This window comes from Hevea brasiliensis, unplaced genomic scaffold, assembly GCF_030052815.1.
Source record: "Hevea brasiliensis isolate MT/VB/25A 57/8 unplaced genomic scaffold, ASM3005281v1 Scaf304, whole genome shotgun sequence".
Taxonomy (NCBI): domain Eukaryota; kingdom Viridiplantae; phylum Streptophyta; class Magnoliopsida; order Malpighiales; family Euphorbiaceae; genus Hevea; species Hevea brasiliensis.
The window spans coordinates 52631-77989 of NW_026614812.1; the positions used below are offsets into that span (position 1 = coordinate 52631).

At 29.1% G+C, this 25359-nt stretch overlaps 1 protein-coding gene across 1 annotated transcript; it reads left to right on the forward strand.

Moving 5' to 3' along the window:
• Nucleotides 1-5044: 5044 nt before the first annotated feature.
• Nucleotides 5045-9564, forward strand: LOC131176997 (squamosa promoter-binding-like protein 6). Its single transcript, XM_058142007.1, has 4 exons — nt 5045-5268; nt 6219-6902; nt 7315-7451; nt 8683-9564. The coding sequence occupies exons 2-4, from the start codon at nt 6268-6270 to the stop codon at nt 9426-9428; spliced, it is 1518 nt and encodes a 505-aa protein (XP_057997990.1). The 5' UTR covers nt 5045-5268; nt 6219-6267; the 3' UTR covers nt 9429-9564.
• Nucleotides 9565-25359: the final 15795 nt, after the last annotated feature.

Below are 25359 nucleotides of genomic sequence, written 5' to 3' on the forward strand. Positions count from 1 at the left end.
ATATTTTTGTTTATTTCAATTTAAATAATTAATATTTTATAAATAGCAACTTTATAATTATCTTAAAATTATATAGATAGATAGATTATAGATTTTTTTTTTCACTTATTAATTTCTTATTTTAGTTAACTACTTTTTATAAAATTTTATATTTTATTGAAATTAAATATAAGTATGACTAAAAATTCTAAATTCATATAAACTCTAACATTAAGAAATTTAAATTTATATAAATATTAACATTAATTTAAATAGTAAAAATATAATTATAATTAATTTTAAAAATAAATGGTATTTTTGAAAAGCCAATATTCCCCGTCCCTTCTCACATTTATATATAATATAAATTCTAATTTTAAATTGGATGAATTTGATTATAAATATAGCTCTATGCATAGTAATGCACTTATATGTGGAGATGATAACGAGTTGGATTTTTACGGGTATTCGATCTGATCGAATCCTAATAGGACGGATTTGGGTATTATATAATTGAGTTTTGAATGGGTTCAGATTTAAAATTTAATATCCATAACCGGTTTGGATCAGATTCGGGTTTTACTTATTGAGTATACTTACCCAAACCCGTTTGTATACATATTTAATTAAATATAAAATATATATTTTTTTATAATAATATTTAACATTTTTATATATTTTATTTTATATAGAATAAAATTAAAATATTTTATGGAATTATTAAATTTTTAAAATATATATTATTAATAAAAATAATTTTTATATAAATTTTTAATTAAAATATATAAAATTAAACAGGTTTGAGTATTTTCTTAATAATAATAATTGAGTTTGGAATGAGTTTGAATAATTAAAAATAAATTTTAACTACATTTAAAATGGGATTAAATTTTAAAAATATTAATCAAATTTAAATTCGAGTAAGGTAATTTTCACGGTTGTTAACCCTAATTGTGTGGTATCTTATAAATTAGGCTTGTTCCCACCACTTTGTTATTAAAAATTAGATGTTTGACTTTGGAAGAGTTAAATCAAAACTGAAGAGTTAAATCAAAACTCATTTATAGCAATAAATGATGATAGATTTAAAAAAGAAAAAAAATGTATTTATCAATTTTTAATTTATTAATTACTTAATATATTTGAAATAAAAATACTTTCAATATTCTAATTTACTTCATTTATTTGTAAATTAAAATTTTAATTTTATTTAGAATATATACAATGTAAATTAATCATAAAATTAAAAATAACCTAAATTAAAACATCAAAATTGATTATAATTTATTAAATATTTTACATAACAACTTTGATTTAATTTATTAAAAATTGATTATAGTATATTTGTCAATGTAATTTGTTTTTTTATAAAATTTAATATATTAAAATAAAAAAAATCAAGAAATTAATAATAAATATATAAATTGATTGTGTAAAGTATAAGTTAAAAATATTGAGATTGAAAATTTTTTGAGCTAAATATATAGAATTCAGGACTTTAAAAATATATATTTCTCATAATTATTCCTGATTCAATATACAGTACATTACTTTTTTTTTGGTAAATTTATATTTGAATTTCTATTCTTTTAAGCTCTTATTAAAAAAATTAAAAAAATTTGTAAAATTAATATAAAAAATATTGAAATAAATAAATAAATAAATGAAACTCAAAAGTCAAAACACTGCATAATGTTGTTTTCTTTCCCCATGAAAGTGACTCTAATAAATGGACATGGGAGAATTAAGTTTATAGTTAGGTTATGATCACATCTTAAAAGAAATAAAATCAACAAATTATCCAAAATGGCATAATTATTGACTATCTTATCTATTTTGACATTTCCAATTTTATTGACAAAGAAAAATAGATGACATGAGAGGGGCCATAAGAGACTTTGTCTAGGATCTTGTTACTAATGTTCAATTTTACCCATTTTTAAGTTTTGTCAAATTATGTTAACTTTATAAATATGAAGAAAAAAAAAAAGTTTAAGTGTGAAGTTGACAAAGTGACTATTTATCATACATATAAATTTAATATTTAAAGGGTATTTGATTTACTTTATAAATTAGTTAAATCTATAAGTCGAAAGTTATAAGTAAATTAGTATTTAATTTAATTTAATAAATTAAAAAAATTACTTAAAATAAGTTAAAAGTCATAAATAAAGATACTTTACTTGTGATTTATCTATTTATTTTAAAACTATTTTTTAACAAAGTAAAATGACTATATTATTCTAATATTTTTTAAAAATATCAATATTATCATTATTTTAACGGCTAGAATACTTAATTATTTATTTTTTAATGATTATAATTAACCAAATTACTTTTAAACACTTTTTACCAAAGATTTATTTAAAAGTTATTTTTAAGTAATTTTACTAAATAATTAATTACATATTTTTAATTTAACTTATAAATTAAAAAATATATTTTAAGTCACAAATTAAAAGTAAATAGTTAAATCAAACACTCTCTTATTTAATAATTTTTTTAAAAAAATATTTATTCAATAACTTAATTGATTAAATGATGATTAAATTTTCACATAACTAATTAAATTTAAATCTCTTATTTTAAATCATGACAACCAAATATATATATATAAAAAAAAAAACAAATAAAAAGGCAGCAGCAATTTTTAATATGGAGGCAAACATATGAGAGATCTTCATGCAATTACCATCATCAATCACCATCTCAAGATTGTGCAATTGTTCTCCTATGTATTACTTGTTTCATAAGGGGAAGAAAAGAAAGGTGAAGGAGCTTCAGCAATGGCCAATTGAAATATCCAATTGCAACTTTTATATCTTTGAAAAATAAAAAGAAAGAGCACAAGGTCGAAAAAGCATAGAGAGATAAGGGCTTTTTGCATTGCTATTGGAGACTGCAAATGAAAAAATAAATTATTATTTAACTTATTTATTAAAAATGCATTACAATATATTATAACATATCATTATATTATTCTATTTTTTATTATCACAAAATTTTAATTTAGTACTTTATTTATTTTATAGAATTTTTTTTTTAAAAAATATTTCTTACATTTTCTTGCTTGTAAAGCATTCAGAAAAATAAATTATTGAGAAATATTTTTCTAATTAAAAAAAATAAAATTATTTTTAAAGAAATAACTTGCTTTTTTAAATAGAAGAAATTATTTTTTATTTTATAAATTTTAATAATTTTATTAAAATGTGAATATATATATATATATATATATATATATATATATATATATATATATATATATATATATCATTAGAACCCTTGCTAAACCTTCTTTGATATGGGATATCAAAATTCAGAAACACATTTTGATCAATTCCTATTCCTATTCCATAACTTTTTATTTTGGCCCTTCGCTCACTCCAAGTTGATGTTAAAAAAAAATATTCTTTTAAATTTAAAAGTAATAAAATAATAATTATTAAATATATATTCTTTATTGGGAGGACTTTATTAAATATCTTTTTCAGTCTAAATTTTGGGAATATCACATACTTAAATAAAAAAAATAAAATAAATAATATTTTTATTTTATATATTTATATTTTAAAATTAATTTATAAAATTTTATTAATTAAATTTTGATATAAACTTATAATCTTTTTTTTAATAAACAAATTTATATGATAATAAATTAAAATAAAAATTAAAACAAGTGAAAAATCCCTGCTTAAACTCTTGTGGGTAGGGGTGGCCAAGGTCCGGTTTTGAATTGAAATCGAATCGGAATCGATTCGGTCAAAATCGGTCAAAATCGAAACCGACTTCGATCCGGACCAAAACCGTCCTTTTGCGGTTTGGTTCAGGTTCATATTTTTTAAGAACCTTGAACTGGTGGTTCCGAACCGAATTAAATCGATGATTTAAAACCGGATTAAACCGACGATTTAAATATAAAAAAAATTCAATAAATATGTTACGTCACTCCCAATTCATTTATATATATCATTAATTCTCTACACAATTTTTCTATACATTTTCTTCACTTCTTAATATTTTTTCAATTTTTCTCAAATTCTCTAAATAATTATTTTCTACACTCATTTTAATTTCCAATACTCTCTCAATTTTTCTACTTTATTATTTTATATGCTTAATGAAATTTTTAATACTATCTCATTTACTTTATTATTACTTTAAATCCTCAATAAAATTTTCAATACCCTCTATTTTAATTTTTTTTCTCTTTTATAATTTTTAATTATCAATTATTATATAATTTAAAAAAAAGGGCAAGTAATAGAACTATAAATTTTTATTCCTCTAAATCCTAAAGAGACATATTGGCAAAATTAAGTTCATACACTTTTTGCTAATTTCTTTAAAAAAAATTAATTTCATCTTTAATTTTTTAATCAGGGTCAAGTATTTATTTATTAAATTTTTCTTAAAGATAAATTATTTTCTTTTTTTTTTCTTATTTTATTTTGATTAAAAGATTTTTAAGAAAAATTAAACTATTTTTACAAATATAACTTAAATTTTGAATCAATAAAATTTTTCTCTAATTTTTTTTATCTAAACTACCCTTAAACCATCCCTAAACCACTTCCAAACCGTCCTCCAAATTGTTTTGAACCGTTCTTTTTTCGAATTGCCCTTCAAACCGTTTTAAACCGAGGCTCAAGCCGGAACTGGTGGTTCAGAAACCGTCTTCCAAATCGTCCTCTGATGGTTTGGTTCAAGTTCATGATTTTATTAAACTTAAACCGACGGTTCAGAAACCATAACCGGCAATTCCTGAACCGTGGCCAACCCTACTTGTGGGAGAGAGTTTATTACTGTCCTTAAATTTTTATAACTTAATATGATTTTAATTAATTATTTTAATATTTAAATTGATTTAAAACTCAACTAAAGATCATCTTAAATGATTTTATTTTGTTTAAATTTAATTATTATTATTATTATTTAAATAATATTTTATTTAAATATATATTTTAATAATAATAATAATAATAATAATAATAATAATAATAATAATAATAATAATAATATTGGGAGGCTGGGAGCTTGATCTGGGTTGTGAGGGAATGGAGGAATAAAGTGAAAGGGGAATGGACAAAATGGGAAACACAGAGCCTCTCTCAAAAGCTACAAAAGACCTGGACTTGCTTTTGAGTGTTGGGAGACTATCATTTCTAGTAGAAATCATGTTGACTCTCGCCACTGTCTCTGTTCCTGCTGCTTCCACCTCCTCCCATTCTCCACTCACCTAAACAAATTTTACCCTTCTTTCTTTTTCTTTCTGTTTTTCCTTCTCTGGTAAGCATAAGAACATCTACTGTGTACTCTTCTTTTTCTTGTTTTCTTGCTGCTGCTTCTTATTCTTCTTTGTTTTGCTCTTTGTGCGTGTTTCCGAGGAACTGTTAGAAACTCGGAACTTGTCGTGCAGTTTCTCAGCATCCAATCTTGATGACTTCTATGTTGAGCCCTTGAATTGGGGATTTTTTTTTTGTTTATTTGATTCTTTGTTTTTACTTGTCTTTTGAAGGCATAAGGAGAACTCTTATGGGCCTTTTCTAGTCTCTTTTTTTGGGACATGAATTGTGCTTTTGTTATCTGGGTTTGTTTTAGAGTGAGGATTAGAGATTTATTCGGAGTCTTTGGGATTTTAACCCTTCTTCATGTTGTCTCCTCTGTTTGGTTGCTGAGAAAAGTAGAGGAAAGTGAAATGGGTAGAAATTCGAAGTTCTATATTTTCTATTCCTTAATTTATTGTAATACGACAGGGGAGAAAAAAGAAAAGAAAAGAAAACAAACCCATAATGCAAAGTTGATTGAGATGATAGTTTTACAAAAGAATAAAAGAAACTTCTTCCTTAAAATTTATCTGCCAACAAAGAGAGAGTTTTTTTCTATTTGCTATTCTTTTCATCATCATCATTGTCATCATTGTTTGTGGTGTTGTTTGTTATCAGTCTCATTATTACTGTAATATACTTAAAAGGGATATTGGTTCTAAAGGGGTATCTTTAGTTTTTGTCTATCCAGGAGCAGAATAGTGGGTTGTCTCTTGAATCTATTTGGGTTACTATCAACTGTTTGAACCCATATTATTATCTTGTAATTCTTGATGTTACTACCTACATGTTTGTTTGTGCTATTCCCTTTTTCACAACATTTGCTGTTTCTTTCACTTTCGCAAAATTATAAGTGAAGTTGGCTTTTTGGCTACAAATGCTAATAAGCTTCCTATTTGTGAATTGTGTTAGGCATTTGCACTTTCTGCTTACTGTCTGCAATTTTTGTTATTCTCTGCTGATGGAGTCTTGGCGCTACATTGCTGAAGAGAAAGGCCTTCCTTTCTCAGATGAAATAGACTTGTCTATCGATTCATTTGGGAGAAGTAGAAAAGTATACACAGGGTGGGATGGGGAATCTGTTGAGAGCTTGGAGTTTATAGATTTGGGTTTCTCTGACATGCCCAGAAAGCCATTTCATGCTAGTAACACAGGTGTAGAGATTCTTGGTGGTAGTGAAGCTGGTATCCACTCTAGTAAAATAGAATTAACTTCTCCCGGTTATATGATTGCTTCAAATTTACAGTTGGAGTCTGTGTCGAATCATTCAAATTCTCTCATGGAATCTAATAGTCAGGATTCATCACTGATTGATTTAAAGCTAGGGAGGTTAGCTGATGGCAAAGATGCACAGAATAACAAATTTTTGAAAGATAGATCGGTGGTATCTTCAGCAAGCCCAACTTTTCAGGCAAAGAAAGCTCGAACAATGAGTTCATGCTCTCAGACTCCCTATTGCCAGGTGTATGGTTGTCACAAGGATCTCAGCTCCTTAAAGGATTACCACAAGAGACATAAAGTTTGTGAGGTTCACTCAAAGACTCCTAAAGTTATAGTTAATGGGGTTGAGCAAAGGTTTTGTCAGCAATGTAGCAGGTTGGCTTTTTTATTTTTCTGCCCCCAATCATGATGCTTATCTCAATGTTTAGTTTTTGAAAACTATAATTATCCGTAAATTGCATGCTAGATGCTTATAATGGTGATGGTATACTTTGAAGATTCTATATGAATACATGTCTGTTGGTTTTTTTCTGATTTATTTGGGAAAGATTATTGAAGCAAAATGGAATAAAAGTGAATGTTGAATGGGAATTTATGTTTAGTCATACAGAACTACAGACCTTTAGATTTTCTGCTGATGTAGGCAGGTTTAATTTGTCAGGAAAGTTTGTGTCAAGTATATGGCCAGTTTTGTAATAGTTTTGCTTAATGAATCATGTATCTAATTGCTATTCTCCTACACCTTGTATTCTTTTTAATAAGTTCTTTCTTCACCTCAATTGATCAGGTTTCATTTACTGGTTGAATTTGATGATGGTAAACGTAGTTGTCGTAAACGTCTAGCAGGCCACAATGAACGCAGAAGGAAACCTCAGTTTTGTGCTCTCCCTGGCAGATCCCTTAAGTTGCTGCAGCCATACCAAGGTATGAACAGTTCATACTCTTGTTCTGCATGGATAATGTGACTCAATTTTATATAGCAGCTGGATGAATAGGTACAAGTTCCCTGCTTCTCAGGAAAAAGAAGAACAAGAAAGGATTAAAAAACCCAGTTTTTAGTGGTCTTTTTGTAAATCCATTTTAAGGAATATAGTATCAACTTTCCACACGAGGTATTATTAATTTTTGCTTCTTAAAGGGCTATGATCTCATTGCTAGATAAATCTTTATGTTGACAGTGCTGCTATTTTTGATTGACTGACGTCTTTTTTTATTTCTTCTATAGTCATTAATAAATGATCTAATTTAATGCATTTCAATCTTGTAATTATTTCTTCATATGAAAAAAATTTAAGAGTTATAAATTTTTTGGTACCTGTAAATTTTTTGCTCTATAGACATGTTTCAAACTTGTGCTTTCTTTTCTGCATTTATCTTAGGGTGCATTACTGTTGGAGTAGCTATTGAGAAAAGCAAGTCCTTAAATAAGTTATTAGAGGGTATTAAAAATTGGTGTAAAATTAAATTTGATATGTTTCTGTCCTAAGAGCTCCCAAACAAGTAAATAACTTTTTTCAAACTGTTTTTTTAACATTTAAAATTGCATGTTTCCAGAAAGTAATTTTTTGGTCTCCCAACCACAATCCCAAGCAGAGACTCAGGCTTGCAATAAGTGACAATGGTAGACCTGGATGAAAACTTTGTATTATCCAAATCTTCCTTTCTTTTCACTGGTGTATTTTTGTTGTGACTGGCATTGTGTGAACCTGTAATCTGAGACATGCTGTTCCTAGGTTCGCATCTTTATTCCTGTTTGGGTTTCTGTCTGGCATCCAACTTCAACAACTGGTCAGCTAGTAACTTGTTGACAATTAAGTGACTAGTAATTTGTGTTGACAATTCAACAAATGTTTACAACAAGTTAAAATTTAATGCAAAACAATTTGAAATTAGAAAGAAAATATAGGGCTGAAGCTGCATTTGCCTTTCTCCTCAATCTTGTATAGGCTAATAGAATTGTTTTTCTGGGTATTGGAATTTATTGAATTTTGATTGTATCATGCACCCCTACTAGAGTCCTGCTTATGCATCTGGGGGACTTTATGGAGTTGAGTGATCCTATTCTAAAAACAACCGTCATTATGTTCGCATGACTTTCAACTTGCATTGTTGAACATATTTTCACTATATTACCTAAGAGGTATGAATTTGGCAGGCACCAAATTTTTGGGCACTTCCTTGCCAAAGAAAGCATCTTTTCTTTTCCCAAACATACTTCCTGGTGGTATTCTTTGTCCAGAGAGATATGAACAGACCAACTGCTACAAGCCTGTTAAATTGGAAGAGAAATTAATCTACGGTACAAATGGGCAGTTACTTTCAAAACCTTTTCTCCATATACATGCTAATGGGATCCAAAACACTTCTGGAATTTCACCATTAGCAGCTGAAGACTTAACTATTTTTAATACTGCATCAACTATTCATGAGTTAGCTGGGGTGTGTCATTCCAGTCGTGCTCTCTCTCTTCTGTCAGCTGAATCACAGGACTTGGGCCATTCAGCAGGAATTATAATGGCTAGGCCCTTCATCAGTCAAGCCAATCGTTCCCATCACAGTGTGGGTATTTCTGACAAACCTTTCGGGGTAGAATCTTCAGAGAAGAATATGCCAAATGTATTTCATTCATATGGAATGAATTCCATTAAAGCTAATCATATGGGATCCTTCATGGTTTCTTGTGCTGGTTATGCTGCTGACCTTCAAGTTGAACCAGATGGTTTTCTTCAAGAATCGGACCTTTTGAAAGCCAAATATTGTGTTTCTGCTGAAAATGGATCTACTGTGGATTTGCTTCAGTTGTCATCACATCTTCAGAGGGTGGAGCAACAGAGGAATTCTGTGCAAGTGAAGCCTGAAATTGAGGATTTTTCCACTTTCCTTAGCACATATGGGGCATGAAAGGAACAAGGTGTGTAAATAACCAGCTTAAATCTCTTGCTAATTCTTTTATGCTGGAAATTGTCCATTTTTCTTCAGGTGACCAAATGTGGAATCCTTTTCTTTAGAAAATTATTGAAAAATAAATGCTTATTCATGGTTGGTACTCCAAATTTCTAGCTGAAGTTACTTGATGGTAACATAGGATAAACTGCATACAATATGGGAAATAACTATGACTTGCCTGGATCTTTGTTAATTTTTATTTGTTGATCTATGTAAATCTTTCTCGAGTAATAATAAATTCAATGATGTTGCTGGGTCAGAGGAGCCAGTTGAAGGTAAGCTGCGTCCAATGTGTAAACTGACTTCACTGGTGCAATGGACAAAAGCCCAGACTTCTGATAAGTTGAAACTTAAGATACAATTTCTAGTACATTTCTTCACTGATAAGTATAGAACAGAAATGAATGAGTTTAACTACTGTTAAGTTCGTGTAAGTTCGATACTGTTTTTTTCTGTAGAGATCTCCATTTTGCCCATACTTGCTATTGCAAATCTGGTTCCTGGATTACTGAGTTATACAACTCAGCAAACCATCAAGAACCTTAATTTTTGTTTATCTAAAGCAGTTTGTGAAGGGGCATACCTTAATTTTTGTTTATCTAAAGCAGTTTGTGAAGGGGCAATTTTGAAGAGACAAACTAAGGGGCAAAATGAGAAGGAGCATTACTTCTTATGATGTAAATTTCTTTAAAGGGCTGTCAATTCTTTATTCAGAAGAGCTAATGCTTGATCAACTAGATGACCTTTCATATCTTTAGTCTTTATAGGTTAAATATTCTGCTTCCTTCGTGTGGTGAATGGAATATTAGTCCTGCTACATAATGACTTTTCTCTTCTGCAGTTCCTTACAGCCATATAATATACAAATTAACCCAAAAATCTGGGAACTTTGACCCCATTGTAGCTCCATGAATGTTTGGAAAAGAGAGTTTTTCCATCTTTGGTATCAGTGTAGCCCTGAAATTCTTTTTCCAACTGAGGTAAAAGGGGATTGGCCACTTCACTCACTCATCAAAAGTTCCTCCTTTTCCTTCCTTTTCTTTGTTCTTTTCTTATTCTCTGTGGATGGTGAGTTGTAACAGGCAACACAAATTCAAAAGTTGGGAAGAATTCAGCCATCAATCGCCACTTAGAAATTCTGTTTATGCAACTTGGCATAAACTAAGATAAACCTTATGCATAAATTCTGTTTTAGGGCAATTAATTACATGCTTAAAAGGCTTGTAATATTTGTATATGTGCATAGGGCTGAGCAGAATATGTTAAAAAAATTGAAAAACTGAATTGAATCGATGCAATTTTGTTTTTCAATTCAATTGATTTATTTTTCAGTTCAATTTAAAAAAAAAAAAAACTAATATGAAATTTTAGTACCCATAACAAGTGTTGTCGTTTTTAAGGTTATTGGGTATCGTTTCATGCCGCTTACTCTATTTACAACTTGCCCCCTCGTGCTTGAGAGTCTGGCGTGCAGAGAAGTCCTGTTAGCTAAAGCTAAAGGTTTCAAGAATGTTCTGATTGAGGGGGACTACCAATCTGTTAATAATGCCCTTTAGAATGGGGCAATCCCCATTTCCATCCAGAGCATTATTGCAGATACCAAGTCTTTAGCGGACCTCTTCGACACCATTTCTTTCATCTTCGTTAGAAGGAATTGCAATCAAGCGGCTCATGCTTTGGCATCTGAAGTTCTTCGTGAACCATCTTTCCTGCATTATCATTTAGAGCAAATACTTTTTGTTTCAACTTCACCATTCTAGTTTACCATTTCATGTATTAATCCTATATAAAATAGATCGGGTATTATGGGAGAGGGAGAGTTTTAAGTCTTTCAAGTTTAATATTGTCACGACCCAAAATTCTGAACCGTGACCGGCACATAATTTAAGTATTCTTAAATCATGCAGGCCTTATCAGAATATCTTGAATAAATATATTGTTACTTACTAATCTCAAAAATAGACAAAATCCAAATAAACAAAATGCTGAATAAACATCATAAATATCCCATAGGTAAACTGCGGAGTCTCTACAGATTTCAATAAAAACTTAAGCTGTTCAATAAACTAAACTAATTATTAGCCCGAGAAAACATGAATTCGGGTATACCATGAAAACAAATCAAAGTTGTCCCTCTCCAGAGAATGGATGAATATTTGGATTAGTGCAGAATTCTCATGATAAAGCAGATGCAGTGAGAAAAGCGTGGTTTGAGCTAGATGCTCGATGAATGATAATTATAGCACACAACGGAATAGGAACAGTGGACACTTGATTAATTTCACAATAAATTTCTATTCAATAAAATCATGCTCATCTTTGTCAAAATCATTAATAAAATAATTTCAGAAACATATATATAAAATAAATTCATTCAATAAAATTTTTATGGTACGATTGCACGGGTGATGATACCCCACATCACCAAAGGTCGGATGGTAAGCGCTACGGATATCGATACTTTCCTCCTCCTTCACGGATATCAATGCATATGATACTAATGCAAACCATAAAGCGCAATGATGCATGACTCGACAATGCAACCTAATACCGTGATAGTCCACTGGCGGCGGATAATGAAAGCGAATCGCACGGTACCAATTCAAAATAGAAAATCAATTTTTAAAAATCAATCAAAATCAATAAAAAATTTCAGATAGCAAATAATAACTAATAGTGTAATTCAAATAGTGTATTTCAATAGTTTCAGAGAGTCAATAAAATCAAATCAATCTCAAATCAATTCAGTAACACATCGGTAAATTTTATAGTCAAATATCAATCAATATAAATACATTAAAGGCCTGTTCCCGGAATCCTAATGGATCTAATGCAGAGATAGTTAGCAAAAACAATTATTTAATCAAAATCGAAATAAAATTTAATAATAAAATAAAACTATAGAAAATCACATATAAAATCATTGTTAAAATATTGATTTAAAATTTCATTTAATAACAAACTTAATGCTAAGAAATTTTAAAAGGGACAAAAACGGTGCCATGTACTATAATTACCACTCACCTGGAACCTCCAAAATAATAGCTAGATTCATTAAAAGAGAGACAATTTCAGCTGACAGAATAAATATTTGAATCTCCTTCATACCCAAAATATAAAAGAAAAATATTAAATAATAATAAAATAAAATAATTTTAATATATATATATATATATGGAAGAACGTGGACGAACAGAGAATAAAAGGGGATAAAGGGACGAACAGAAAATAAAGGGTTTATATATATATCGAAAAATAAATTTTTAGAGTAGTTGTAACAGATCAAGAAAATAAAATAAAATTAAATTCATCAATTATTGAATAAGGAATGAGAATTCTTACCTTGAAAACAGAATCGAACGTGATGCATAGAGAAGTAAAAATTTAGAGATTCTCTATTGAGAGTATTTGATAGAAAAAGGAGGTGACAAACAGGTTTTGAGAGCAAAGTTTAGCAGAAGAGATGATTAGGGTATATATATATTTCAAGAGTTCTATTAGGTGTATAATAGAAATAGAGTTATTATTGAACTGGGTTGTTCAGATTGCAGATATATATTTAATTTCAAAAATAATATATATATATATATATATATATATATATATATATATATATATATATCTAAAAATAAATAAGCAGACCATCTAATAAAATATATATATTTTTTATAAATATATTAAATTATTATTAGCTAATTAAAATAAAATAATAATAAATAATAAATGTATATGGGTTTCCACATACTTCCCCCCTTAAAAAAAAATTCGGTCCCCGAATTTGAATAGACAAAATTCTAACCTGAAGAATCAAATAAGTGAGGATATTTGGCTCGCATTTCAGATTCTGCCTCCCATGTGGCCTCACTACTTGAGTGATTATGCCACAAGACTTTGATCAAAGCCACTTCCTTAGACCGGAGTTTCCTAATTTGTCGATCTAAAATCTTTACTGGTTGCTCCTCATATGACATATCATCCCTAATTTGCATGGTTTGAGGTTGTAAAACATGAGATGGATCTGGTACATACTTCCTAAGCATAGAAATATGGAAAACTGGATGTACATGTGCAAAACCAGGTGGAAGAGCTAAACGGTAAGCAACTGCTCTAATTCTCTCCAAAATTTCAAATGGTCCAACAAAACGAGGGTTAAGCCTCCCTTTCTTCCCAAACCTCATGATTCCTTTCATAGGGGAAACTCTCAGAAATACATGATCACCAATCATAAATTCTACATCTTACGCTTAGGGTCAGCATAACTTCTCTGTCGACTTGAGCAGTCAAAAGTCGATCACGAATTAGTCGAACCTTCTCTGAAGTTAATTGTATCAACTCTGGTCTAGTAAGCCTTCTTTCTCCAACTTCATCCCAACAAACCGGTGACCTACACTTTCGACCATATAATGCCTCATATGGAGCCATCTCTATACTTGCCTGATAACTGTTATTATAAGCAAACTCCACTAAAGGCAAATGATGATCCCAACCGCCACCAAAATCCATAACGCATGCACGAAGCATGTCCTCTAATATCTGTATGGTCCTTTCTGACTGTCCATCCGTCTGAGGGTGAAAAGTAGTACTAAAGTCTACTCGTGTTCCTAAAGCTTCTTGGAATTTCTTCCAAAATTGAGAAGTAAACTGAGTACCACGATCAGAGACAATGGAAACTGGAACTCCATGAAGACTAACAATCTTATTTATAAACAACTGTGCAAGTTTAGCAAAGTCATATATAGTCTTCACAAGAAGGAAATGAGCAGATTTTGTCAATCTGTCCACTATCACCCATATTGCTTTGTAACCACCTCGTGTACTAGGTAAACCCACAACAAAGTCCATGGCAATATGCTCCCACTTCCACTCGGGAATAGGCAATGACTGAAGTAACCCAGATGGTCTCTGATGTTCTGCCTTAACCTGCTGACAAGTCAAACATTTAGCAACAAAGTCTGCAATATCCCTCTTCATGCCACCCCACCAATAATGCTCCCTTAAATCACGGTACATCTTAGTTGAACCTGGGTGTACTGTGTAAGCAGAATGGTGTGCCTCCTCCATGATTTCTCTTCTCAACTCATTAATATTGGAGACACAAAGTCTAGTGCTATAACGAAGAACTCCATCATCATTCAACATGAATCCTTGAGCTTGGTCTTGATGAATATTATCTATAATCTCACACAGCTGAGAATCCTTCTTTTGAGCGGCCTTAATTCGATCAATCAAGATAGGCCTAACTCGAAAATGTGCTAAGAGTGATCCAGCTATGATTTCAAACTCTACTCCCTGATCTAGCAACTCATGTAATTCACCAATCAAAGGCCTCATTTTGGTAGATATATGGGCTAAACTACCAGAAGACTTCCTGCTTAGAGCATCAGCCACTACATTAGCTTTTCCAGGATGATACTGTATAGTGCAGTCATAATCCTTCAACAATTCTACCTATCTCCTTTGCCTAAGATTAAGATCACGTTGGTCAAATATGTATTTGAGACTTTTGTGGTCAGTGAAGATTTCACATGTCTCACCATACAGATAGTGCCTCCAGATTTTCAAAGCAAAAATTACTGCAGCCATTTCCAAATCATGAGTTGGATAATTCTGCTCGTGCCTTTTCAACTGACGAGAAGCATATGCAATAACCCATCCATGTTGCATCAAAACACATCCTAAACCAATCCTAGAAGCATCACAATATACTACATAACCCCCTGATCCAGATGGAAGGGCTAACACTGGTGCTGTAGTTAAACGAGTCTTAAGCTCCTGAAAACTTTTTTCACAAGCCTCAGACCACTGAAATTTCACATTCTTCTGTGTCAACTTAGTTAAAGGTGCTGCAATACGAGAGAAGTCTTGAACAAACCGTCTATAATACCCTGCTAAACCCAAGAAACTACGAATCTCTGACACAGTTGTGGGTCTAGGCCAATGAAGCACTGCCTCAACTTTCTTCTTATCAACGCACACCCCATCCTTCGATACTGTATGGCCTAGGAAAGCCACACTATCTAACCAGAACTCACATTTTGAGAACTTGGCATATAGCTTGTGTTCTCGTAAGGTCTGAAGGACAATTCTCAAATGCTGTTCATGCTCCTCCTTACTCTTTGAGTACACTAGAATGTCATCGATGAACACTATAACAAATTGATCTAAGAAAGGCTTGAAAACTCTGTTCATGAGATCCATAAAAGCGGCCGGAGCATTGGTAAGACCAAAAGACATTACAAGAAATTCATAGTGTCCATACCTAGTCCTAAAGGCTGTCTTGAGTATGTCTTCTTTCTTGACCCTCAATTGATGATACCCAGATCGAAGATCAATCTTGGAAAAATACTTTGCACATTGAAGTTGGTCAAATGGGTCATCTATGCGTGGAAGAGGATACTTATTACGCACAGTTACCTTATTCAATTGCCTATAATCAATGCACATTCTCAAAGACCCATCCTTCTTCCGTACAAATAACATAGGAGCACCCCATGGAGAAACACTAGGGTGAATAAACCCCTTATCTAGTAGGTCCTGTAGCTACTCGTTCAACTCCTTAAGTTCTGCGGGTGCTATACTATAAGGTGGCATAGATATGGGCTCAGTTCCAGGAACTAAGTCTATACTAAACTCTACCTCTCGCTCTGGGGGTAAACCTGATAAATCTTCTGGAAACACATCAGGAAACTCCTTAACCACTATAACATTATCCAAACCTGCACCTTCTACCTGAACATCTCTAACATAAGCTAGATACCCTTTACACCTCTTTCGCAATAATCGTCTAGCACTCACTACAGAAATAAGATTACTAGAGGCCATACTGCGATCTCCCTGAAATTGAAATTCTGCCTCCCCAAGAATTTTAAAGAGTACAACTTTATTATGATAATCCAATGAAATGTGATAAGTGGCTAAATAATCCATGCCTAACATCACATCAAACTCAAATATATCCGAAGAAATAAGATCTGCAACTGATTCCCTATCTCCAATGTGAACTATACATCTTCTATGCACCATATCAGTGTCTATTGCGTTCCTCATAGGTGTTGATACGAATAAAGGATACTCTAACAAAGTAGGTGATGTACTAAATATCATGGAAAAGTATGGAGAAACAAAGGAATGATTGTGCCCCAGTCTTAGTCATAGGCGTCTGTTCAGATGTCTGATTAATAGTTTGAGGTGGCACCTCTCCTGTTGGATCAAGGTTTGCACCATTAAGACCCTTGGCCTTAGTTCTCCTCTTACGTCTAATAGACCCAGGCACCTATTCATTTAATAAACAAGCATTAAATTTGAAAATGTGAGCCAAATTAAGACAGGTGAAAAAGTACGAAGGGCCGAGATATCGAAGCAATGATAAGCGAAAAGACGTTAAGGATCCTATGCTCGCAAGTTTATTAGACCTCAACGGCTCGATACCAACTTTGTCACGACCCAAAATTACAGAATGCGCATAATTTAAGTATTCTTAAATCATGCAGGCCTTATCAGAATATCTTGAATAAATATATTGTTACTTACTAATCCCAAAAATAGACAAAATCCAAATAAACAAAATGCTGAATAAACATCATAAATATCCCATAGGTAAACTGCGGAGTCTCTATAGATTTCAATAAAAACTTAAGCTGTTCAATAAACTAAACTAATTATTAGCCGGAGAAAACATGAATTCGGGCATATCATGAAAACAAATCAAAGGTGTCCCTCTCCAGAATGGATGAATATTTGGATCATTGCGAATTCTCGATCCAAAGCAGAGATATGACGAAAACGTGGTTTGAGCTAGATGCTCGATGAATGATAATTATAGCACACAACGGAATAGAACAAATGACGCTTGATTAATTTCACAATAAATTTCTATTCAATAAAATCATGCTCATCTTTGTCAAAATCATTAATAAAATAATTTCAGAAACATATATATAAAATAAATTCATTCAATAAAATTTTTATTACGATTGCACTGTGGTGATGATACCCACATCACCAAAGGTCGGATGGTAAGCGCTACGGATATCGAGATACTTTCCTCCTCCTTCACGTATATCAATGCATATGATACTAATGCAAACCATAAAGCGCAATGATGCATGACTCGACAATGCAACTTAATACCGTGATAGTCCACGGCGGGGCGGATAATGTAAAGCAGAATCGGACACGGTACCAATTCAAAATAGAAAATCAATTTGTACAAATCAATCAAAATCAATAAAAAATTTCAGATAGCAAATAATAACTAATAGTGTAATTCAAATAGTGTATTTCAATAGTTTCAGAGAGTCAATAAAATCAAATTAATCTCAAATCAATTCAATAAATTCAAATCAATTCAGTAACACATCGGTAAATTTTATAGTCAAATATCAATCAATATAAATACATTAAAGGCACATTCTAATCCTAATGGATCTAATGCAGAGATAGTTGGCAAAATCAATTATTTAATCAAAATCGAAATAAAATTTAATAATAAAATAAAACTATAGAAAATCACATATAAAATCATTGTTAAAATATTGATTTAAAATTTCATTTAATAACAAACTTAATGCTAAGAAATTTTAAAAGGGACAAAAACGGTGCCATGTACTATAATTACCACTCACCTGGAACCTCCAAAATAATAGCTAGATTCAATAAAAGAGAGACAATTTCAGCTGACAGAATAAATATTTGAATCTCCTACATACCCAAAATAAAAAAAAATAATTTTAATATATATATATGGAAGAACGTGGATGAACAGAGAATAAAGGGGGATAAAGGGACGAACAGAAAATAAAGGGTTTATATATATATATATACGGACGTGGACGAAGGTACAAAGATATATATATATATATATATATATATATATATATATATATATATATATATATATAATAATCAATTATTATCTAATAATAATTATGATCAATCCAATTTAATACCAATGATCGAAAAATAAATTTTTAGAGTAGTTGTAACAGATCAAGAAAATAAAATAAAATTAAATTCACCCATTATTGAATAAGGAATGAGAATTCTTACCTTGAAAACAGGTAAAAATTTAGGGATTCTCTATTGAGAATATTTGATAGAAAAAGGAGGTGACAAACAGGTTTTGAGAGCAAAGTTTAGCAGAAGAGATGATTAGGGTATATATATATTTCAAGAGTTCTATTAGGTGTATAATAGAAATATAGTTATTATTGAACTGGGTTGTTCAAATTGCAGATATATATTTAATTTCAAAAATAATATATATATATCTAAAAATAAATAAGCAGACCATCTAATAAAATATATATATTTTTTATAAATATATTAAATTATTATTAACTAATTAAAATAAAATAACAATAAATAATAAATGTATATGGGTTTCCACAAATATACCTGCAACTAACACTGGGTTATATTTATTGTTGCCTAAGGGTTTTTTTTTTTTTAAATAAGAGATTGAGAGGGTGTAAACTCCAACTTGACTCAAGACTTAATAAATCGTAAATTTTTGTGCATGTTACGTAAGTGTTTACGAATTAAATTATATTCTTCTTCTTCTTATTGTTATTGTTGTTATTATTATTATTATTAAAAATAGATTACAAGATCTCTAAACTTTGGTTCCATTTATAAATGGTTTTCCCATCTATTTATTTCAACATATTTAATTGGACAAATAAATTAAATAAAATTAAAGAGAAAATTTTCCTGTTCTTATAATACATTTGCCTCTCTCTTTCCCCTTGTAAACTTGAACCCAACAAAACTCAAAAGCTTCAGTTTCTCACACACAATGGCAATTCTTTGGTCTTCCAAAAGAAAACCACAAGAAACTAACCACTAAAACCTTCTAATAACAATTGTAGCACCAATTCCTCCATTGTTGAAGAGAAAAGAAGTAGTAAAGTTGTGGGGGAAGATAGTTAGGGAGAGTCAGAAAATATTCATTGGGGCCAATTAAAGGTGTACATTTGATTAGTCAAGTTAAATAGAGCTAAATTTTTTTTACTTATTGATTTTTTTTTACTGATTAAAAAATACGAATCGAATCAAATCAAAACTGATAGAAAATTGAATTTAATCAAAATATAAAATATTTGATTGGCTATCAATTTAAACCAAACTAATAAAAAAATGTAATATATATTATTATTATTAATTAATTAATAATAAAAATATACTTATACTCATTTTATTTATAACAACTAAAAAAATATTTATTATTAAAATAGAATACTTATAAATTAAAAATTATTAACAAAATTATAAAAAAAATCAGTTAACATAAAAGTGTTTCATAAAATCCTTGTATAAAATTCATAATGAATCTTAGACTATATGGCATAATAATATAAGATAAAAAATAATAATCACTAAAATTAAAGAGATATAAAAATTAAAGATTAATAAAAGAATAACAGGCAAAAATAAATGTATATTTAAATTAATCGATTCAAAATTTATATGAGAATCACTAGTTTTGTCTATTTTTACATATACAAAAATATAAAAATATAATAATTTTTGAATTTAATGACACAAAGGATAGAAAGTTAGATAAAAGGAAGGACAAATATATATATATATATATATATATTGTATCCATAGGAGGAGAGGAAAAATAAAATTATAAATTGACAAAAATTCCATATGATTTGAGATTATATAATAGAAAATTATTAGATTAATTTATCTTTAATTTTCAAATAATAACTATCAATGAAATTTTATTTTGTGCTGTGAATAATTACTTTTTTATTAAAATTTTATACTCATTTATAATAATCAAGTAATTTTGATGCTTTAATTTAAATAAAAAATAATAAATTATATATTATTAGGTGCCAATAAAAAATATTTGAGGAAAAAAAACCCTAGTCACCTTCTCTAAACTCTCTCCTTTCTTTCTTTCTGTGAGCTTTTTGGGATGGCCACTGATGTGTATTTTCTTTGGTGGTTACCTCTCTCTTTTTTCATTTTTTTTTGTATTTTTCTTAATAATATCCAAATCTTTACCTTTTTGGAATAGATTTGTGTTTGTTCTCATTCTTGTGATAGATCAGAGCATTGTCGCCTCGTTTGGGGGGATTTGTTATCTCCTCTTCTTGAGGATTTGGTATTTTCTTCTTTACAAGGATTTATTATTTTCTTCATTGCGATGATCTATTTTTCTTTTTATTATGAAATTATTAGGTAGTTTGTTTTGTTTTGTTACTTGAGTACGAGTGCAATGATAGAAAGTACATATTTCTCTTCATTAAGATATCAATATTTAATGGTTTTCAGATCGGGTTTATAGAAACATTGTGGAGTCAAATGATGATAGATTTGCATGTTTCCCGTTGAATGACCAAATCAAATGCTCCGTCAATACTATTAGGTCCTTCATATCAAAATAATTGAATTGCTATTATATTTTGTATAGATGGTATATCTCAAATTTTCTTATACAAAATTGTAATTATATAAAATTTTTGTGCTTTGGATTTGTATTCTATCTCCATTTAATGAAAATACTATCTTTTATTTTTTTAAAAAAAATTATTTGAGGGGCCAATTTAAAAAATAAAAAAATATTTAAATTTATATATATTTGGCAAGGCTATTATAAAATCTACGATAATTAATTAAAAAAACTAAATTTTAACATATGTAACAGTGTTTATAAAAAAGTTTGGGGCTACGGCTCCTCTATCCCTCCTTAGTTTCGCCTCTAAAAATAACGTTGCTGGAGAAGAAGAAGGAGAGGTCAAAGAGCAATTTGATTGAAGCTTCATCATCGAGTAATTAAACAATTAGAAAAATAGGTAAAAGAACACATGGAACTTAGAGGCATCCGTCTAAGGATTGAGAAATGTGAGAAAACAATTGAAGGTTTTAGATACCAAAATTGACAATTTTGACAAGAAATCCAAGATCTTTGTTTGCAGTAAAACTAAGAGCAACAACTGCGCTGATGATTTTGTGGATGCAAAGAATCAACGTTAGTTGTGGACAATGCGAAGGAAATAAGGAATCTAAGGCCAAGAAGAGCAATGACAACTAAGGCTCCCAATGGCCATGGATGGTTACTAATGTTCTACTACAAGCGGCAGGTGTGGGGTTGTTTTTGGGGAATATTTTTACTAAGTTAGCTTTAATTGAAGCATTCATGTGTGATTGGTGATCTATCATCTTGTCCTGTATCTCAAATTCAAGAATTTATAAATTTCAATTTTAATAGTACATTATTAATTAATCACTTGAATGATTAACTTAGGTTGGCACCATGTCCCCAATAATTGCATTTAATGGTACCAATTTGTTTGAACCTGCATGGACATTGAATTCAACATTTGTAGTCTAACCAAAAGCAATGAACACGATCTTCATTCTTGTTTACTGCACTACTGGTATCTCACGAATTATATTCTTCTCCATATATACTGTTATAGCTATATGAATATATATATATATATATATATATATATATATATATTTCTTTTCAGTGGATTTTCTGGGTTGGACCTATGATTGCTGCATTTTACCACTGGTATATCTTGCAAGCAGCTGCTGCTAAAGCTCGTGGGTCATTCAGGAGCACTTCCAATATATAATTCAGGGGGAAAAGTCCTTTATGCTTTCAATTTGTGTCATTTGATGGAACTATTTAGTTTTATTTGATTTATGGTGTTCGTAATTTGTTTTATCTTCTTTTTAACTTAATTGTAAAATGTTGTAAACTGATTTTTTTTTCCCATGTTATTTTGTATTTTAATTACTGAAAAAATCATATGATAGTGTGAATCTTTTTATTTGTTATTTGGAAATTTATTTTTTTAATAATTTTTTAAATTAGCAATAAAAAATCAGTTGCTAAACCGGTTACAAATAGCTATTGATTTATAAAATGATTGTAAAATTACAAAATTAAAGACATCAAATTTTTACAACTATTTATGTATCGGTTGCTACTAATAACGAATTTTCGTCACTGAATCAGTTGTTACTAGCAACCGATATATTTTTTAGCAAAAAATTTTTATTTTTTTTAAAATTAATTAATTTAGATAATTTGATTGTCGATTACTATTTGCAACTAATTTTTGATTTTCAGATCTGTTACTAATAATAACTAATTTATTAATTAATTGCTAATCGATTTAATAATCAACCTCATAGCAACCGACTAAATTGGTTGCTAAATCTATTAATGATCGATTTGAATGGATTAGCAATCAATTTTTGATCAGTTGCTAATCTATTTTTTTAGTGTTATTTACACTAAAAATAACTTTTAATTAATTTTAAGATTATAATTAATTAAAATTAATTTTATAAAAATTCATTTAATTAATTTTTCTTTATTAATTTTCTTCGGAGACCAAAAATTAATTATTAATGTATTTTTGGTAGATAAGATGAAAAATGCTTAGCCGAAAGTTGGGGAAATTAAGAAGCAGTTGAGTTATGGCCAGCAACTTTTAAGGACCTATTTAGAATTATCGTTGAAACTGAGAAAAATATTTTTTTAAATATACTAGTTAAATGATATTTAAAAATAATTTAAAATTAATTTTGATAAATTTTAATTATAATAATATTAATATAAAAAAACAATTTTTTGTAAATTATTTTTTTTATGTCTAAAATAGTGTTTTTAAAAAAAAAAACAGTTTTGAGTCTTCAATTTCAATATAAAACAGGAATTAAGACAACACATGAGAAGAAATAATTAAAAAATATATTACATGATATATTTATATTATTATATTATAAAATATAATTAATTCTAATATATATATAGTTAAATATTATTTAATTTATAAATAATTAAAAAATATATTATATAATATATTATGAATTAATAATAAATTTTAAACCTTAAATGATTACTTAAGTTTGTTTTTTTTTTATGAAAATAATTATGTAAAATTATTTCAAAATCAAAATACCAAAAATAAAATCAAAACTACTAAATTAAGATCATACCAAATTTTTATTTTAATAATTTCATATTTTAAATAGATATCAAACCAAAACCGAAACCACATTCCTCAATATTACATTACATCTCATTCTTTCATGAATGTTATATTACATCTCAATCTTTCTTCTTTTCATTCATGGGAATCCATCATTAGTATGTTGATTAATTGTTTAGCAAGTGACGGCTCATATTATCCTCTTCGAAATTTAATGATTTTTGTTACTGCTAAAATGATTAATTGTATCGGATATAGAAATTACTAAAAAATGACAATAATTTATAATTTAAAGGATTGAAATAATTTATCATTTGCTAATTAAAACGTTGAGTCATAAATTTAAAATTATGAAATTTCATAATTTTATCGACAATTGTCATATTTTATTTAACGAATTACTATTAAAAAAGTGATATTTTAAATAAATTAATTAAAAATTAATTTTAAGTTAGATTTAAAGTATTTTAATTATAAAAATTTTAAAATAGTTAAATATATAAATATTGAAGTGGTAACTACTAATTAATTGCTAAGTTAAAGGTTCTTTACTAGTAGTAGTAACTGATAATTAATTAATAGCTTAGATTAAGGTATTTAAAGCAGCGTTTAGTATTTTGACTCTTTTTAAAATACTATCTTTTATTTATATTGTTCGATAGTATAATATTTATAATAATATTTTGAAATTAAGGGATTATAAATGAAAAGTTACCACTTCTAACTTTTAGAGATTGACAGAGTGTTTTGATTAGGATTAAATAGCCAATTCAATAATAATTTTTATTGAACATTTTTATTTTAAATAATATAAATAACTATTTACTAACAGTTAAAATATTCTAATAGCTATTAAAATAGTTAACGGCTAGAATAGCTAATATGATAGAACATTGCCTTAGCTTGAAAGGTTAAGGGTGGTGGAGGGAAAAAGCAATTAAGGTGCAAACCTTCCTCGGTATCTTTGACTTTTATTAAGCTTGCACACTAGTAAATCAATAATTCCTTTCTCAGATTTCACGAATTCTGTGGAATTTATACTAGCTTAATCATGTCTTTCATTTCATCGTACTTGCTAGCTAGCTAAACTACTGTTTCCCATCCTTTTCTTTCATTCCACGCCTCTCTTTCTCCTATTTAACTTGATTTTTTCTTCTTCTTGCTTTGCATTGCATCCTCTCATTTTAGTACCATTGCCACGAGTTACTTGTTTTTATAGTTCTTCAGATCAAGGGAGACTGTCTCTATTCATTTCTCTGCCCAAGGAAAAACTTATTTCAGCTTGACTATTGTATATATTCTAAGTAAGTTGTTATTTTTCATTAAAATTTATATATTTTTATTAATTATAATAATTGTGTGATCATATTAACAGTTTTTTTAGTAAAAAATTGTAGACGTGGTTTTTCTTGCCTCCACTTTGATTTGTACCTAGAATGGGTTGGGGAAAAACTTACATAAGGCGTTTGACATTATTTGCAGCGGCTATGATGATCTATCTGGATTATAAGGTATTGTTTCTTGATTGCTACCTACTTGTATTTACTTAGACCATATTCGGCAACAGCTTGCGCTTAATATCTTGAGTAGAGTTAAAACACTACCTCTTTCATTTATATTATTCAATGATATAATATTTATATTAATATATAGAGAATGAGGGAGTGATTTATGAAAATTTACACTCTTATATAAACAATTAACCATTGTTAATATGACAATTGACAGCTACTAAAATATTGCAACACTAATATTGCCAAATAGAACCACCTTTATCATATATATGTTGATTGTCTGCTTTTATTTAATATTTTATTTATTTGTATCCAAAGGCTATAGAGCAAATAGATAAATGGACCATCAACTCCAACAGAGATGCACTGTGGGATAAGGCTCATGAACGCAATGCGAAGCGTCTT